General features: G+C 52.6%; 2 protein-coding genes across 5 annotated transcripts in view; both read left to right on the top strand.

Annotated features, from left to right (window-relative positions):
• Nlrc5 (NLR family CARD domain containing 5) overlaps positions 1–10,386 on the top strand; it is an 82,650-nt gene extending 72,264 nt beyond the window's left edge. For all 3 annotated transcript variants that reach the window (XM_087206162.1, XM_013071622.3, XM_087206157.1), the window contains 4 exons: positions 350–433; positions 1,837–1,920; positions 2,208–2,291; positions 3,036–10,386. In XM_087206162.1, the coding sequence (XP_087062288.1) occupies positions 350–433; positions 1,837–1,920; positions 2,208–2,291; positions 3,036–3,147 (364 nt within the window). In that variant the 3' untranslated portion in view covers positions 3,148–10,386. The remainder of the gene's footprint in view (positions 1–349; positions 434–1,836; positions 1,921–2,207; positions 2,292–3,035) is intronic.
• A 1,067-nt stretch (positions 10,387–11,453) lies between these two features.
• The window catches only part of Cpne2 (copine 2), a 42,866-nt gene continuing 36,790 nt past the window's right edge, over positions 11,454–17,529 (top strand). For both annotated transcript variants that reach the window (XM_087206169.1, XM_004843182.4), the window contains exon 1: positions 11,454–11,639. The gene's annotated coding sequence lies outside the window, so the exon portion shown is untranslated. The remainder of the gene's footprint in view (positions 11,640–17,529) is intronic.

Below are 17,529 nucleotides of genomic sequence, written 5' to 3'. Positions count from 1 at the left end.
TTATCATAAAGTGTGTTGGATTTTGACAAATGCTTCTTCTGTGTCTATTGAGATGATCATATGGTTTTTGTCCTTGGCTTTATTGATATAGTGTATTACATTGATTGATTTGTGTATGTTGAGCCATCCCTGCATCCCTGGGATGAATCCCACTTGGTCAGGGTGTATGATCTTCTTGATGATCTTCTGCATTCTATTTGCCAGTAAGGATATGGACACTTTCCTGGGGCACCTGCCCCAGGCCTGGCTGTTGCTGCCCTTCCCTGCCTTCACTGAGAGAAAAGGGGCCCTGCTAAAGGTATCCCCTGACTCTCACAGCCCCCTCATTCCATCCCCTTCTCCATCCTAGCCTGGGTTCCTGTGAAATTGACAACCAGACTGCCAAAGACCTCGCTGCCAGCTTCATGCTCTGCCCAGCCCTGGAGGAAATCCTGTGAGTGCTTCAGTGAGCCAGAGCTGGGGTAGCAGGTGTCTGGGGGTGGCCACCACCCAACACATGGCCTGGAGCTGTCCCTTCCTCTCTGGCTGGGCCTCCCAACTGTAGGTGGGGAAGATCATCCTTGCTCAAGCCTCCTCTCAGGGAAGTTTGGCCCCATGAGTTCCAGTGACGTTGAGCAAATCCATCCCTCCTCTCCTGTCTGTTTCCCATCTGTGGGGAATGAGAGGAGAGGTGGTCCAGATGGTCTCTAAGGGTTCTCAGCCCCTGACCTTCCCTTTGGGTACCACTGTGCCTGGTTTGTGGAGCCTTCTTTTTATGAACCATGCTGGTAGTGAAGAGTGGCCAAAGCTGGTGGACACTACTAACCCCAAAGCAGTCACACTGGCTGTGTCCAGCTGCCTCTTGCTCAGACCTTGAGGCCTTGCAGCACTGCCTCACAGATGAGCCAACTGCCAGGACTAGGCTGGCACCCTAACCACGTTGTGGAGGAAAATGATACCTCTGCAGGTGCAGGGCACAAGTGATTGCAAATGGGTTTCAGATTTGCACCCTAAAAGTCCTCACACTTCTCCTTAGCCAAAGAGGAAGCCTCAGATCAGTACTAACTCACCTTTCACACCCATACTGGTGACCCTCCCTTTTTAAGTAACAGGAGTAGGGTGCAGACTTAGCATTTTAAGAAGGACACAAGTTTCAGCTAAGTTACTTCAATAGTTCGCCCTGAGTTTATCCTTGGCAACTACCTTGTATGTAGGGTCCTTCACACGAGGTTTCCATTGACAGTGGGGATAAATATTTCCTTTTAAGATTAGTTTCATTTTCTTCCTTTCTTTCTCTCTCTCTCTTTTGCTCTCTTTCTTTCTCTCTTCCAAGTACTGGAGACTGAACCCAAAGCCTTTGCACTGAGCTACATCCCCAGCCCTTTTTTATTTTATTTCAATACAGGGTCTCACTAAATCACTAAATTGTCCAGGATGGGCTTGAACTTGTGACCCTTCCATCTCATCCTCCCAGAGTACTGAAATTATAGGCTATGATTAATCTCTTCAAGTGAAGAAGGCAGCTCATTATAAAGAAAAATGTGACACACACAAGAATATGGGAGATGCATAGATGTGGCAAAAGTCATGATGAAGTGCCTGTGCAGTGGAAGTCTGCTTCACGGCAGTGTAGCCTTGGCTCCTGTGTTCTGGAGAACAGAGTAGCTTCGAGGAGGGGTCACCTGTGCTGGAAGCCTTCAGGGGAAGGTGCTTGAGTGCCCTGATAGTGGCCTCTCTCCTATCTGCACACACATCCTGGCCCCACTGGCTCCCAGCCCTCCACACGTGCTGACTCACCATCCTTGGGCTGCATGGCTCCCACCCCTCTTTTGCTGACCTCGGCATCCTACCTTGCAGGCTGTCCTGGAATCTCCTGGGGGACGAGGCAGCTGCTGAGCTGGCCCAGGTTCTGCCACGGTTGGGCCGACTGAAGAGAGTGGAGTATGAGGGGACACCTAGGGCAGGGTGGGCTGAAGGATGGGCCCTGTGCCCTGGAGGAAGCCCAGAAACCACTGGGCCTATCCCAGACTCCCATAAGCCCTCCAGGAGTTGGTCCAGCACAGGCTGAGCTTAGTTCTCCTGGGCTCAAGCCCTTGGCCTTCCTGCTGCACAGCTGGATGTCAGTAGTGTGGGGAGGGTGTGTCCCCTCTTGGCCTAGGGAAGGGACATAGGGAAGCCCTCATGGCTCTCTCTCTCTCTCTCTCCTTCCTTTGACATCCACTGAGAAGCCTGGAGAAGAACTGGATCACAGCTGCTGGAGCCTGGCTCCTGGCTAAAGGGCTGGCCCAGGCATCTGGTGTCCATGTCATCCGGTAACAGAGACTTGGAGGGGCAGGGGTGGTGGGTGGGAGGCCATGCCAAGCCCCACAACCTAAGGGGACTCCCTGTAGGAAGAGGCAGGGCTTGGGTTGAGGCTTTGACCACTCCACCAAGAATTTGGCAGCAAGAAGACCAGGATCAAATCCCAGCTCTGCTATTTGCTAATTGTGTTAACTGCATCAGTAATGCAACCTCTCTGGAACTCAATTTCCTCATTTGTAAAATGGGGATAATGGTGGTATCTATCTCAAAGTTTTGTGAGCATATAAAATTAGTATAAAGGACACTGTATCAGCACACAATAAGCACTTAAATGGCAGCTATAATCAGACCACCACCTGTAGTTTTATAGGTTGGGCACTAAACATGGACGTTGCATCTGAGGAACACCATTCATGTCGCAGACACATTAGATTTCTAGTAGATGGTGGTAAAGTATCTTGTTCTATCAGAACCAATCTATTAGGATGATTTCAGAGAATGGAGCATTTTCCTTATTTGTACGAATGTGTTCTATGAGTATGATGGGGTTGGAACAGTGGGAGGAGTCAGAAGGTGCGTGTAGGGGACACCATCTCCCCAGGGCAGCTGTGCTGCCTACACTGCCTCTGTCAGGTAATTCTGGGTATGGTCCTTCCCCTTTGGGGACCCAGCCTCCCTGTCTGTACTCAGGACGGGGCAGAGACAAGAAGACAAATGAGAAGCGCCAGGACCTAATCCTGTCTCTGTGCCCACAGCCTCTGGAACAACCTCATTCCCCCTGCCGTGGCCCAGCGTCTGCAGAGCCAAGAGCCCAGGCTGGACTTCGCCTTCTTTGACAACCAGCCCCAGGGCCCCCGGGATACTTGATGACCTTCTCAAGACTTTCAGAATCCAGCCAAATGATGCCAATGTCACCTAGAGAGAGGGCTCAAGAAAGTATGCTCAGCTGGTGCCCTGCACCTGCTTCAGAAAGGGGGAGATGTGTTCATCCTGCTGTGGTCTTCAGGATGGACCATTTGGGGGCCTAGGAGCTTCGTGTGGCTAAAGCATTACCATGCATCATGCATGATGTGAGTGACCCATGAAGATGTGTGGCAGAGTGAGGGTGTCATGACTAGTACAGACATCAAAGGGCATACGTGGCAGTGTATGACCTGTTGACATGTGGTATTACATGGAATTGCAGTGTGACACATGGTCAGTGGCATGAGTTCTAGCACTACGGGTGGTAGGATATGTGATTGTTGATCTATATATGACACAAGTGTCCATGTCACATGATACATGGCTTGCCAGATAACTGCAGGCAAGCCTGAGATCTAATTATTACTTTTTAAAAAAGAAAATATGTATTTATAGATTGTATTTCCAGAGCAGCTGATCCAGGGAGAGCTTTCTGCCCTGAACTGGGAGAGGAAGAGTATCTAAGTACTGTCTGGCCCATGTCTGGCCATGCTGGAGATTTAGCCATGAAGTCTCCTTCTGCCTCAAACCTCAGTTTCCCCATATGTAAACTGAGTAAACTAGCTTCCAAGGATTTTAGGCCTGGGCTCAGGTAGAGCCAGTCTGACTTGGAAGAGATCAGGCCTATTCTGTCCTATGCAAGGGACAAATTCAGGTCCCTTAGGAAAAGGTCATTACGCAAAGTCATTGGGTCAGTCCACTACCTCAGCAGGGATCCAGGTGAGCACCACATGTTTAGCAGTGTTCTGGTGCTCTTCCAAGAGGGGCCATGGAAGGCCCTGCTGTACTTCAAGCAGTCTGATCAATAAATAGAGATGCTTTCCAGCCTCTAGCTTGAGTCTGACGTTGCCTGCTACCCTCCTGAGGTGGAAAGTGGTTCACTCTCTGCCCCAGGCCTGGTGAGCAGGGCAGATAGATGACAGGTATGCTGAAGAGCAATGTTGGGCTAGGAGTCAGGAGACAGGTTCAAGTTCACGCTCTGTCTCTGAATGGTCACATGATTGTGGGCAACTTACTTCCTCTCTCCAGACTTCACCTGCAACACAAAGGTGTTCCAGAAGCTCAAAATGTTAGAAACAGTTTTTGTTTAACTTGAGTATCTTTAAACTCTTTTATGAGTTAATCGTACTTCAAATTGGAAACTCTCCCATAAAAATCCAGACTGACTTCTCCCAAGTGCTAGTGCAGCCTTCCCACTCAAGAGTCATCTGCAGGGCCATGTGGCAGTACCTTAGCTAGGGAACACACACCCCAGGCTGCTGCAGCCCCATGTCTCCCCCTCATCTTGATACCTGCCACCTGCCCCCACCTTTTGCAGCCTGGAGACTCCAGGCCTGAAGGATTTGCACGTGTGTGACACATTAGGAACATGGTTTGGAGTTTGGAGACAGCAGGGGATGTGACTACCTGCCTCAGAAGAAGGAACTGTTTCTTTGCATGGGTCAGTAACACACACACGGAGGACTATGGGTAAGATCAGGGAAGCAAGAAAGGTGTGCCAAGGCCCTGGTACAAAGAAGTCATACTAATTCCCTTCCCTTCTGAGGATTGATATCATGTGGCATGGAGAGATGTCCCAAATGAGAGGAGAACTCTATCGCCTGTCTGTGGGTAGAACAAGCAGAGCTCAGGGGAGCCTCCCACCCCATTCTAAAATGCTAGGCCAGTGGGATGCAGTTATGACTGAGCACCACTGGAGGGCAGCCTGACCCACTGGCAGTTCCAGAGATAACTTCCTTCACCATTGGAGCCAGGAAGTTAAGTGATTCAAGGAGTTCTTCCCACCTGGCTAGGAACTTGGGATGTCCCAGTCTGCTAGGGGTTCACCAGGATGAAGTGGCCCTGACCTTTGCCTTCCACCATGTTATCTCCAGCCTCCTGGCAAACATAGAGAAAAAGTCCCCTTCTGGCCAAGTGGCAAGCCCCCATATGATGCAGAGGCACACCCTTATTTGGCCAGGGTCAGGGAACACCTGGTCCTAAGGAAGTTAACTCATGTTCCAGCAGTTCCAGCAGTTCCCTGAATAAACCACAGCCTGGTCACCACTGCAGGACCTGCTGTGCCCCACCAAAGTATGAAATGTCCTCATTTGTTTCCTTAAGAAACCTCCTTTCTGGCCACCTGTTTGCTTGGAAGCCTTGACTACTTTTCTCCCTGCATCCTGCTTCCTCAAAGTAGGCTCAGTTTAAATAGATATATGAAAACAAATAAAATTCAAAGAGCAATAAAGCCATGGCTAACCAGTAACCGGTGTGACCTACATGGTGCTCCCAGGCTCCCACGTCTGCTTGGGAGGTTTCTTTCCAAGGATGTGAGGGTCTGGTAGCACCTATGTCTCCTGAAGTGCTGGATAAAGCTCAGGGGGCTGTTTACTCACCTGGCCGCCTTCTTATGGCTTACATGTGAATGTCCGGCTTTCTGATGGGAGCCACAAAATCCCTCTTCCCATCTACACAGGCCTTAAGTCCTCTTAAATGGCCTTGTCTGTCCTTCTCTGAACAACCACTGCTGTCTGGAATCAATGTCCAAATCGGTGCCCCCCAAACTAATACTCACGGTTACAGATACAACAAGGTGCTCCAATTCACCTTGTTAACATTTGGATTCTGGTTCAGCAGGTGTGGGAGGACCCTGGAACTCTGCATTTCTAAGAAGGCCCCAAGTGACACTACTGCTGCAGGACCACACACTTAGTGAGACCATAGACTGGTGAATAGATTGCAGCCCTGGCTGTGCCGTAGTCACCTAGGGAGTTGGGAGGGGTTTTTTTCTTGTACTGGGAGTTAAATTCAGGACTGCATCTTCAAGCCCTTTTGTATTTTGAGACAAGGTCTCACTAAATAACTAAGTTGCCCAGGCTACCAGAGTGCTTGCATTACCACACCCAGCTTAGGGAGCTTTTTAAACTACCTATTTTTAAGAAGAACATTTGGCAGGGGCTGGAGCTCAATAGTAGAATGCTTGCCTAGCATGTGTGAGGCCCTGGCTTTGATCCCCAGCACTATGAAAAAAATGAGAAGAGCATTTAGAAAACTCACTGAGTGCTTCTGTTTTGCAGCTACATGGAGCCATGGGATGGGAGCAGGCTATGTCTTGGGAGGTTGGGGCTTGAGCAAGCCTTTCCACCTATACTCCTATTTTTGTCCTGAGGACCCTGGGGACCCTACTTCCACAGATGAGGACACAGCCTTACAGATTTTTTCCTAACACTCAGCACAAAGCTGGTAACTGGTAGCACTGGGATTCAAACCAGGGTCTTTGTGACTGTGACACCCTCAGGTGTTTCTCTGGTGTCCTCATCTGTATAGTGAGAGGATGAAACAGAGCACTAGCAGCCACCTTCTTTGGCTGCAAAGATGACCTAATGGCTAATTTCTTCACTCCCCTGGGAAGAATTCTGGACCTCCGGGTTATGAGTACAGAGAATCACCATCCCTGGCCTCTAGACCCACAGCAACATTCTCAGTGACAACCTCCCTATTGTACAGATGAGAAAGTGGAGGCCTGGAGAGGGAGCCAGATTTGTCCAGCATCACACAATATTTAGCAAGTCTCATATTTCAACCCTGAAGGCAAAAGAAAGGGGGACTTTGGGGTGGTCCTCGGCTGGGAATCAAACTGTTGAGCAGGTCCGCATGCTCTCCAGCGAGAGGGGGACCCCAGGAAGGTGAAAAGCCGTGCACCCTTCCTGGGCCCTGCTTCTGCCAGCCCAGGCCTGAGGAATGATGACCCCAGCCAGAGCAGGACATGCCCTCTGGCCATATCAGGAGATCACAGGAAGGACCATTCAGTGGCTGACCAGGTCAAGGTCCTCCCAGGGCTGTGCTCAGGAAGTCCAGAGACAATTGCATTTCTTTCCACTCCAGCTCAGTTGAGAAACCCCAGTTCCACCCCACCCAGCACATCTCCCAGCCACCAGCATCCTCTCCTCACCCTTGGAAGCCACATTTGGTGGCTCATCCCCCATAAATTCCAACTTCACTCTGCCTTTGCTTTGATGAACAGAGGAGCAGTTTTTCCAGAAAACCGAGTCAACTGGGGGGTCCCCTGGGTTAGGAAACTGGGGCCAGAAGCATTAGCATCCTGGGCTTGGCCCCTGGTGCTACAATAGCAATAACACATGAATCCCAGGAGCTGCACATGCCTGGTGCCCTGCTGGCCACAGCGCAGTCTCATGGAACTCCACACTGCCATCCTGTGGGGCAATACTAAGTCCATCCCCCTTTTACAGAGAAGGACACGGAGCCCCAGGGGACTGAGTGATCTCACCAGGCAGTCCCTGAATTCAAACTCAGATTTGGCACTTAAGTCAGCTTCCTCTGTGACATCCCTGAGGGACAGGTTTCTGAATCAATTCCCTGGGGGTGGGAGGGAGTAGTTGCTAAAGGTGGCCATCTAATATTTCCTATCTCACCTGCTCTTCCTACTAGGTGACAATGACATTCCTCTGTGACATCATGGTACTTCCAAGGCTAAGTCCTATCAAAGCTTCCCCCTGGTTCTTGGAACTCAGCACCAGGCCACAAGGAAGCCCAGGCCATGTGGAATGGCCATGGGTAGGTGCTTCATGATATCTTTGGTTGAGGTCCAAGTGGACATTTGGTGTCAATGGCCAGATGTGTTTGAAAGAACCTTCTAGTTGGTTCCAGCCCCAGTCATAATTGGATTGCAGCTGTTTAAGAAACGGCAAGAATTCCCCTCACTGAGCCAGGCTGATCCCCAGAACCATGACAGACAAGGTTTGGGGTGGCTGGGGATGCAGCACAGATGACTAGAACACCCTCCCTCCCATCTCCCACACCTGAGGCCTGGCCTGGCCTGGTAAACAGGTGTGCTCTCTCAAGTTATCTCTAATTCCCAAGCACCTGAAGTGTACAGGCCATCTGTTTTTCCTGTTTGTCCAAACCTTCTGGATTACAGAAATGATAAACACTGGGTAGAAGGTACTGACATGAACTTAGAGCTTATTCAGGGGAATTCAGGCCTCCTACTGTGCAGACAGTAGGGAAAGGGAAGGCTACATTCCATACTTTGCAGTCTTGTGTTGTTCAAGGACAGAGTGGGTAGAATCAACATGTGATAGACACTTGGTCTTTGTCAACTAACCTCTGGGCTCCTCTGATCCCTGACTTTGCTTTTAAGACAGCTCTATTGAGATATAATCCGCATATCAAGATATTCACTCCTTTATAGTGCATAAGTCAATGGCTGTGAGTATGTTGAAAGTTATGCAACCATTGCTACAATCTAATTTGGGAACATTTTTATCATCCCCTGTATCAATAGAAACCCTGTATCAGTAGCAAGTATCCCTGGTTCTCATCAGCCAGGCCTAGGCTACTACAAATCCACTATCTCTATAGATTTGTCTATTCCAGACATTTCATCTAAATGGAATCATAATATATGTGGTCTTGTAATAGGGACCTAGAGGCTGGGCCTGCAGACACCCAGTGGTAACTAAAAGCAGGATAAAGCTTGACATCTCTGTCTTCATTTGTATCTGCCTCCTTTGTTACTTAAAACTCTGGGTGAGATCCCGCTCAGCTCTGCATGTAGCATGTTAATCACTTAAGGAGTGTCTGTATTGCAAGGTTTAGTCCCAAACTTACCTAGCCTATCTTATTCCCATTCAAGACTGAGGACACCAAGGTAAGAATAACTAATTTTCAGGATTTGAAGGGACGTCCAATTGCCAGTTTTTATAATGTCTAGTTCCAGATCCTCTAGACCAATGCCTAGAAGTCTCCAGTCATTGTTCTACACCCATAGTCATCTCGGACTTCAGGAAAAGCAGAGCCTGGCAGATCACCCCATGATGAGGTCACCCCCTGAGGAGGAGCACTGACCCCATGAAGGGAACCCAAGCTGCCCCCTAAGCAGGAGCCATATATTATAACAGGAGCTGAACTGCCCCCTCAACCAATGATGGCTTTCCTAGGACTTCTCAGAACCTGTCCTGAGATATCAAACAACCAGACCATGACTTAACCAGGATTACTCACCCTTCTAGCTGTGCACACCTCCAATTGCTCCTGTTCTACAAAACCCCAGAGCTTCTGGCAGTCCCTGAACCCCTTTATCTCTCCTTCCCAGCATAGCTGTGCTGATTAAGGTTCCTCTTTTCCTGCCTTTCACCATTGCTCAGCTCTTTGACTGCCATTATGGAAAGGGTGGCCAAGCTTGGTCTTCTGGGATCCCCAGGTTTTTTCCATAAAACTCCAGTAATGGTCTTTCGTGACAGGTTCCTTTTGCTTAGTATAACATTTTCAACATCTGTGGAACTTGTCAGTCCTTCATAACTTTCTTAGTCTGAATGATATTCCATGGCATTGGAATAAAAACCATTCCATGGTTTTCTTTCTCCCTTCAGCAGTTGATGTGCATTGGGTTATTTGCACACACACACACACCCTGCCAGCACTGGATATTGAGCTCAGGGCCTTCACACTAAGCTACATACCTATCCCTTGTTTATTCCTTAAATTCTGAGACAGAATCTCACTGAAATCACTAAGTAGCCAAGGCTGGGCTCAAACTTGATCCTCCTGCCTCAGTCTCCCAGAGTGCTAGGGTTACAGATACACAATACCACGCCTGACTGGGTTTCCACTTTGGGGCATTTGTAAATCATGCCATTACCAACCAACCTTCATGTATGAGATTTTGTATGGACACCTTTTGGTTTCTCTTGAGCAGATAGCTAGGAGTAGAATTACTGTGACCTCTTGCCTTTGCACTCTGTCCCATTGGTCAGGGATGCAGTCTGTATCTTTTCCCCGTTCGGGTCTCTTAGAGGAGGTGCCGCTGACTCCTGCTGACTCTTGTGGCCCAATTGGGCCTGTTGTGCAACCTGACTCCAACCCTTGCACTTTTCATTCAGTACTATAACTGCATGGGCTCTGGACTTGCCCAACTTGAGAGCTCTATCTGTTGGTCACCACCATCCACACCTGCCTGGCTCTCCTGCAGCAGGAAGGAGTGAGGGATTCTGGGGCAGGGCAATGGGACAGGCTTCCCGAAGGAAGTTGTGCTGGACCCGGATCTAAGAAGTTCCACAGGTTGGTTTGCCCCAGAGCTGGGCTGAGGGTTTGGAAGACTTCAGCTGGAAAAAGAGGCTTGGAGAAAGGCAGGGTGCACAGGTAGGCAAAGAACAAAGCTCAGAACCCTGGGGCTGTTTGGTGGCTGCCCCTCTAAGGCTACAAAGTGCCTGTGACTCAGACGGGGGTGGGGTTTGTGCGGGGGGGGGGGGGTGCAGACTGCCGATTGAAGCTCCCTTGTTAACCCTCACCTGCTCAGAATGGAAAGGCAACCCAAGCGCCAGACCTTAATCCTCAGCCCCCCAGTCCTTGCACCCTAGCACCACCGGCTCTGAGCAGGGCCTTGAGATCCTCCTTACAGTCGCACCTTCCAGAATCTGGTGAAAAGAGGCTCAGTTGTAGGATGCGGAAGCCGAGTGGTTAACTTGTCCGGAGGGCACAAAAATAACACTCAGCGGCCCGTAGCTGGAGTGCCCAGACTACACGCTCATTTCTTAAGAACCTGTGCCTCAGCCTTCACAGAAACCGTAAGGAGCCTTAACGACAACGAACTGCTGCCACTCTGACTGGCCCAGAGCCCCATTCCTATCATCTTTATCTTATCGTCTGTGTCAGAGAATATGTGTCATCCTCCCGGTCTCTGGCGGCAAGAAAATGCTATTGAGAGAAAAAATAATAATACAAAAGAAGAAAACACTGCGGTCCTAGCGCTGCCCCACCAGTCCAGAGCCAGCGGTGCGGCGTTTCCCCCGAGGGCGCCGCGTAGCGCCCCGCTGGTGCTTGAAGTCGAGGCCGCAGGCTGCGCTGGGGACCCCGCAAGCCGGGTGGACCTCACCCCTCGGTTCCCGCGTCCAGAGCCCAGGGCACAGAGTTCGCAAAGCCCGGAGTCTTGACGCCCAGGCGAAGCAGGCCCGGGGCCGGCGCGAACCCGCGGCGCCGCGGCCCGCCGAGTTCCCGTGGGGACGTTCGCGCCCTCGCGCTCCCGCCTTGAAGGTTCGGACCCTCCGTGCTGGGCCTCGAGGGTTCGGGACCCGCGGGGCCCGGAGTGCCAGGGCGCGCCCGCTCCGCCCGAGGAGAGCGCTCGCCCCTCCAGGAAGCGCCCGCCTCGCCTCCCGCTTCCCTCCCTGCACCCGCCCTCGGCCGGAGGGAGGAGCCCGAGCCGCCGCCACCGCCCGCCCGCTGGCCCGGGAGGAGGATCGGCCCCGGGAGCGCACGCGAGCGGGTCACGCCGCGCGGGCAGCGCCCGAGCCGTCCCGCACTCGCGCCGGGCCAAGCAGCGGAGCGCCCGGGGATGCCACAGGGGCCCGGAGCGCGGGGAGCGGCCGCCGCGTGCTGAGCCGCCAGCGGGACGCGTGGTAAGTGGGGCCGGCGGGAAGGCGAGGGCGGGCGGGGCAGTCTGGCGCGGACGCCCAAGTTCGGCCCTGGGGCTCGGCTTCTAGCGCGGCGGGCGGGCCTGGGCGGGCCTGAAGGTCGCTGGGTTCCGCCTAGGAGGGTGCGGCACCCCAAGCCCCAGCCGCCGGCTTGTGCCGAGACTCGGCGCTTAGGTGACTCAGCTTCGACCCGGCCACGCGGGGGCGCTCCACCTTCGCCCCGACACGGGGTAAGGAAAGGCCGGCCGACGGTGGCGCCCTGAGGGGCTATTGTGGGGATCCATAGGCCTTCCCCTGGGGATCCTGGGGGGACGTCTGGAAGCCGATGAAGGCGAGACGTTGAAGTGGCCCCTGGCAAGTGTGCCCTGCTCAACTCCCATCCCCACACGGGTCCTGCCCCAGGGAGCTGTCTGAGGGCCACCTCCAGCTGGGGGAAGGGGGAGGCAGGGAGCAGAGAGGGGGAGTAGAGCTGGGCAGCTTCCCAGAAGTGTGTGTTTCGGAATGTGTTTGCAAACTAGTTTTTGCGCAAAAGCTGTCTGGCACCTGTGTGTTTAAAGGCGTGGGGGAGGGAGAGGACCTTTCTTCTTTCCTGCCCGGCAGAGTTAGTTCCATGCTTGGTGGAAAATAAAGGACTCTTACTCTCTTCAGTGTCTGCCCCTCTGCTTCAGTAAGCTCTCCCTTTGGGTGAGGGGCTGCCTGAAAGGGGTCCTGAGATTTGCCCAAGATCATAGGTACAGTAGGACCCCAGGGTGCTGGTGGCAATTAGGGTTTCATCTTGCTATCTGATAAGCCCCATAAGTCTTTGGGGGAAGGGGCCAAGGCAAGAGGTCTGGGAAAACTATTCCAGCTGCCCTTTGTTTTTTCTGCCCGAAGGTTTGGATCATGTAGGATGAGGTATCACCAAGGGATTGGGGCTCATTGTGCCTCTTGGGGCACCCTCACCTGTGATTGGTGGCATCATTGCCAAGCAAGGTCCCCTACTGAGGAGCCCCCAGCCAGGTGACATCTGCCTGGTGGAGGATTCCCTCCTTCTGCCCTCCTCTATCCCTTATAGACAGCATTGAGGCTGCTAAGTCAGTAGCAGAACACTTCAGGAATCCAGTTCCCTTCCCCTTGGAGAATATGGCTTCAGAAAGGACATGGGGTGGGCTCTGTGGGAGCCAGGAGGCCAGGTCACCCTGCCATCTTGGTAAGCAGCAGCTGGAGAGAGTGACCATCTGATTGCATCCCACCCTAACTGTCTAGGAGGGACGATGTAGGGTCCTCCATTGTGTAAGGACTGAGTGGGGGGTTGGAGGTGCCTCTTGGCTGCCAGCCCTGTGCTCATGGCTTCTCTGGACCCCCTGGCTTTGGCTCCAGTGGCCTGGAGAAGGAGACTGGTATTTTGGATAAGTGGTAGAGAGCCCTTCACCCCTTGTTCACCCACAAGAAAACGGATTATGGCCCAGGTTGTAATCTGGCAACTGGAGCCTCCCTGTGGACAGCCCTAAAGAGAGTACCATGGGAGACCTGTCTTTGAACACCCTCCTCCGTCCAGCAGTGGGATGGTGGCCCCAACCATCTGAACCCCCTGGTCATCATCCATAAAATGGGTTCATCACCCAGGACCTACCCGTAGGCTGAGCATTAACGTACAGGAGTGGTTTTATTGCAGCCCTCCTAGCCCCAGGCCCAGCAGATTGGGACTGTCCCAGGCTGGGGACACTGCTTGCTGGAGTGGGAGGGGCCACCCAGACAGTTTTCTCCATGGATAGAACCAGGGACAGTGCATATAGATGATTGGGTTCTCCTTGCCTTTGCCATTTTCTGTCTTCCTGCCTTGTCACACCTGCCTTGGGTTTGGGGGTTTTTCCATCTGTAAAATGAGGTGAACTGTGACACAGTCCAGTTTACAGAGCTGCGAAGAGGCTGGGCCTGGCCCTGGGAGCCAGTGTTCTGCGGTGTGGGCAGCACCTCATGAAAGGCAAGTGTGATGTTTCTGGTGTTGTCTCAAGGGACCCCCCCCTTACCCCCCAGAATTCCACTTATTAAAAACTGGGGGGCCTAAGTGAGTAAAGGGACCAGGGTAGAGCCTCAGGTTTTCTATAGGTACTATACAGTAGTGAGGAGAGTGCTCTGTGCCTTTATTCTCTTACAGGGTAATTGTATGTTTCTTAAAGGCAGTTGTGAGGATCAATTAGATGACAAAGGGCTTGTGTGCCAGCATGGTGACTGGTACATGCTACGCGCTTGGTAACTGCTGTCATTATTGCTGTTCATGGGAATATTAGTAAGCCTGATGTGGGCAACTGCATTTAAGATCCCTTCTGGGATTTTCTCAGGCCAGCTTGCTCCTTCCCCTGCCCCTCCCTGGAGAGAGGAGCCATGGCATGAATCCAAAGGTAGGGGCTTCTGGGCTGTTCCAGGGACTGGGGGCAGGGGTTTCTACCCAGCCGAGGTGTGGAGAACACTGCGAGGTGGTTTCCATCACCTCGGGCTGACCTCACAGGGCTCCAAGAAAATTGAACAGGAAAAAAAAAAAAGAGCATTCTGGAATAGTTCCCTCACTCCTGTCAAAAGAGGCAGCATCATTGCCAAGAAAAGTCCCCTACTGAGAAGCTCCCAGTCCAGGCCCAGGATGTTACCTGCCTGATGAAGGGCTCTCTACCTCTCCCCGCCTCTGTCCCTTACAGACAGCATCGGGGCTGCTAAGTCAGGAGCAAGACACTTCAGGAATCCAGACCCCCTCCCCTTGGAGAATACAACCTCAGAAAGGACCTATAGCCAGCTCTGTGGCAGCCTGGAGCTCAGGTCACCCTGCCATCTTGGCAGGCAGCAGCTGGAGAGGGCAACAGTCCACCTGTGTGCCAACACCCCCTGTCCATGAGGAATGATGTGGGATCCTTCAGTGCCTGAAGTCTGAGCTAGAGTCATAGGTGCGTCCTGGCTCCCAGTCCCATGTCCTCTGTCCTCCCAGCCCCACCTGGCTTTGGCTCTTGTGCCAAGGATGAGAAAATTGCTATCTGGTGTCCTGGAGCATTTCCCTGCTTGCCCCATCCATACCTCTTCCTCTGGGATCCTGAGTGAGGATTCATCACTGTCCCACTGTTAAATCAGCTTGCTTTATTTTTCTCCAAGCCTTTGCCACGCTCTCAAATCATCCTATTTATTCATTTGTGCATCAGTTATTATCTGCTCCCTCACCAAAGGTGTCAGCTCCACCAAAGGGCAAGAGCAGTGCACTGCACTTAGAACAGTGCCTGGCACAGAACAGGTGCCCAGTAAACGTTTGTGTGAGGGCTGTCTTTCCCTTGGTGTAGCCTCTGCTAGATGAGGTCTGTGATGTTGGATGATGGAGCCTAGGAGACTGACAGGCTTGCCCTCTCGGGCCCCTGGAGAGATCCCTGTCTCACCTTGCTGAGTGCAGCAGCAGTAGGGCATAAGGAAAGGTGTGTGTCGAGAGAAGGTGGGATTCACCCCCGCGCTGAGAAGTGGAGGAGTTGGTGGCTGCTGTTCTAAGTGGGACATCACCTACTACCATTGCCTGCCAATCCAGGAGACAGAGATGTGCCAGGGAGTCACCCATTTTCTGTGTGACCTGGGCTGTTTTTTCTAACCTCAGTTTCTTCACCTAGGAAATGTGCCTCCTAAAATAGGAACTGACCTTACTGCATGTGGTCATCCATTTGATTACTCAAAAAATAGTTCCTGAACAGCGTCTGTGGGCCTGAGACTACTGGATGCTGAGGGTACAGCTATGGCCGAGGCAGACTCAGCCCCTGAGTGGGGAGCTTGGACTGGATGGGGGGCCAGTGAGAGGTGAGCAAATGACAAAAAGACAGAAGACTTTAGCAGATGGAAATTGTCCTAAAGAGAATAAAGCAGGGTGCTGTGACTGTGATGAGGCAGTGTGGTGGGGCCTGGGATACCTGTCAAGGAGGCAGCAACCTTGGAACTGAGCTGTTCATTGTCTAGAAAGCCCCAGGGGCAGGGCATTGACCTTTGGGTCACATCTGAGCACCCTGCCTAGTGCCCAGCAGGTTCTCAGCAAAGGTTTTAGAATGGAGGGGGGTGGGGGGTAGACAGAGGGAGGAAGGAGGGAGGGGGCCCCAGGCAGAGGAGACAGCACATGCAGAGACCCCGAGCCGGGCCTAGTTCATTCCAGGAGCCCATGCTCCCCACAACTTAGCTGTCTCCCTTGATGGTCTTTGTCTTGCCAGGAGGTGGGGACATCTGGCCTGCCTGGTGTGCCTTGGTTGCCACCTCTCTAAGACATAGGAGAGAGCATGCTCAGCTCTCCCTCCCTCTAGTAATCTTTCAGAGTTGTGCCCCTGGGGCCACCACCTGAGAAGGTTAAAAGGGCACAGGGGTTGCTGGGAGCCCAGCAGCCTGCTTTCAAACCCTAGTCTGCCACGGGCAGGCTGAGTACCACACACTGGATGGCTTAAAACAGCAGAAATTATTTTCTCCCAGTTCTGGAGGCTGCAAGTTTGAAATCAAGCTGTCAGCAGGACCATGCTCCCTCCACATCTCCAGGGAGAATCCTTCCTGGCTCCTTCCAGCCTCTGGTAGGCCTGGACTGTCTTGGGCTTGTGGCAGCGTAGCTCCAGCCTCCTTCACACGGCGCCTTCCCTGTCTGTCTTCACAATGCCGTCTCTGAGGACATTAGTCACATGGGATTTGGGGCCACCCTACTGCAAGATGATCTCATCTTGACTAATTATATCTGCAGCTACCCTGTATCCCAGTAAGTTCACATTCTGAGATACTGGGGGTATCCTTGGGGGCCACAGTTCAGCCTATAATAGGGGAGTTACTTAACCATTGTACCTCAGTTCTCCTGATCTATAAAGTGGGGTGAAAATGGCAAGGCCTATCTCTTGGGGTTGCAGGGAGATCTAGGCCCTTGGAGCAGGACCAGGAACACAGAAGCAACCAAGCAGTGTTGCGATTCCCATTTCCTTAGGGAGGACTTCCTAGGAGCCAGGACCAGGAGCTGAAAAGTGGATGGCAGGGTCCTTGGCCAGAAGCACTTCCTTGAGTGGTAGCCTCACACTTGGGGTACTGAGGCTCAGAGCTGTTGGAGTGAGAAGGGGCTGGGGCACCTCCTCAGTGTGGCAGGGTGTGGGCAGCAGCCCAAAGGCCACTGCACTGCAAGGAGCCATTAGCAAAAGGTGCCGAGGCCCCTCTGCAGAGGATGTGAGCAGGTACTCAGCCACACAGGAGCCTGCAGAGGGATTCAGGCTTAGGGCAAGAGTGGATGACTTTTTGTGTCTATCAGCCCAGAGATTCTGGGTGGAGCTTGGGGCTGGAAGCCCAGAGCAGCCCAGGAAAACTCTGGAGGCATTTGTGTGTCCCACATGGCCAGAAGGAGGGTTGGCCATGCTTTACTTCACAAGTAAGGAGACCGAGGCACTGAGAGGGGAAGGGGTGTGCCTGGGTTCATAAGGAGAATTAGGAGACTGCTGGTGCCCAGTTGCCCCCCTGGTACTTACTTAGGGGCATTTCAGTACCACAGGGGACTCCTAGGGCTGTCCCCCATCTCTGAGGCCCCTTAGTGCCTCCGTTTGAATGAAGCCACTTTTCAGTGACTTAGGCCGTATGTTCACCAAGCCCTTGGCCTTCTATTAGCCAGGTCCTCCCTCTTAGCCTGGTAAAACCCACTCCCAAGGCCCCCAAAGTACTCAGAGTACTCACAGCCCCCCCCCCCCCAATCCCTTCTGAACCTTCAGGGAGGCAAGAGGACAGGTGAAGAGTGGAGGGAGGACCCGGAGAGAGGGTAGAGGAGCAGGATCAAGCCCAACCTCCAGACTCCTTGAGGGCAGGGCTGGCTGCCTCTGTACCTGTGGGGCCAGCCCATGGAGTGACAGGGTGGGAGCCCTGGGCCTGGCACTCC

This window comes from Heterocephalus glaber, unplaced genomic scaffold (assembly GCF_053883595.1).
Source record: "Heterocephalus glaber isolate CG9 unplaced genomic scaffold, H.glaber_assembly_v1.0 deba00000071, whole genome shotgun sequence".
Lineage (NCBI taxonomy): Eukaryota > Metazoa > Chordata > Mammalia > Rodentia > Bathyergidae > Heterocephalus > Heterocephalus glaber.
This window is presented reverse-complemented; position numbering and strand designations above follow the sequence as displayed.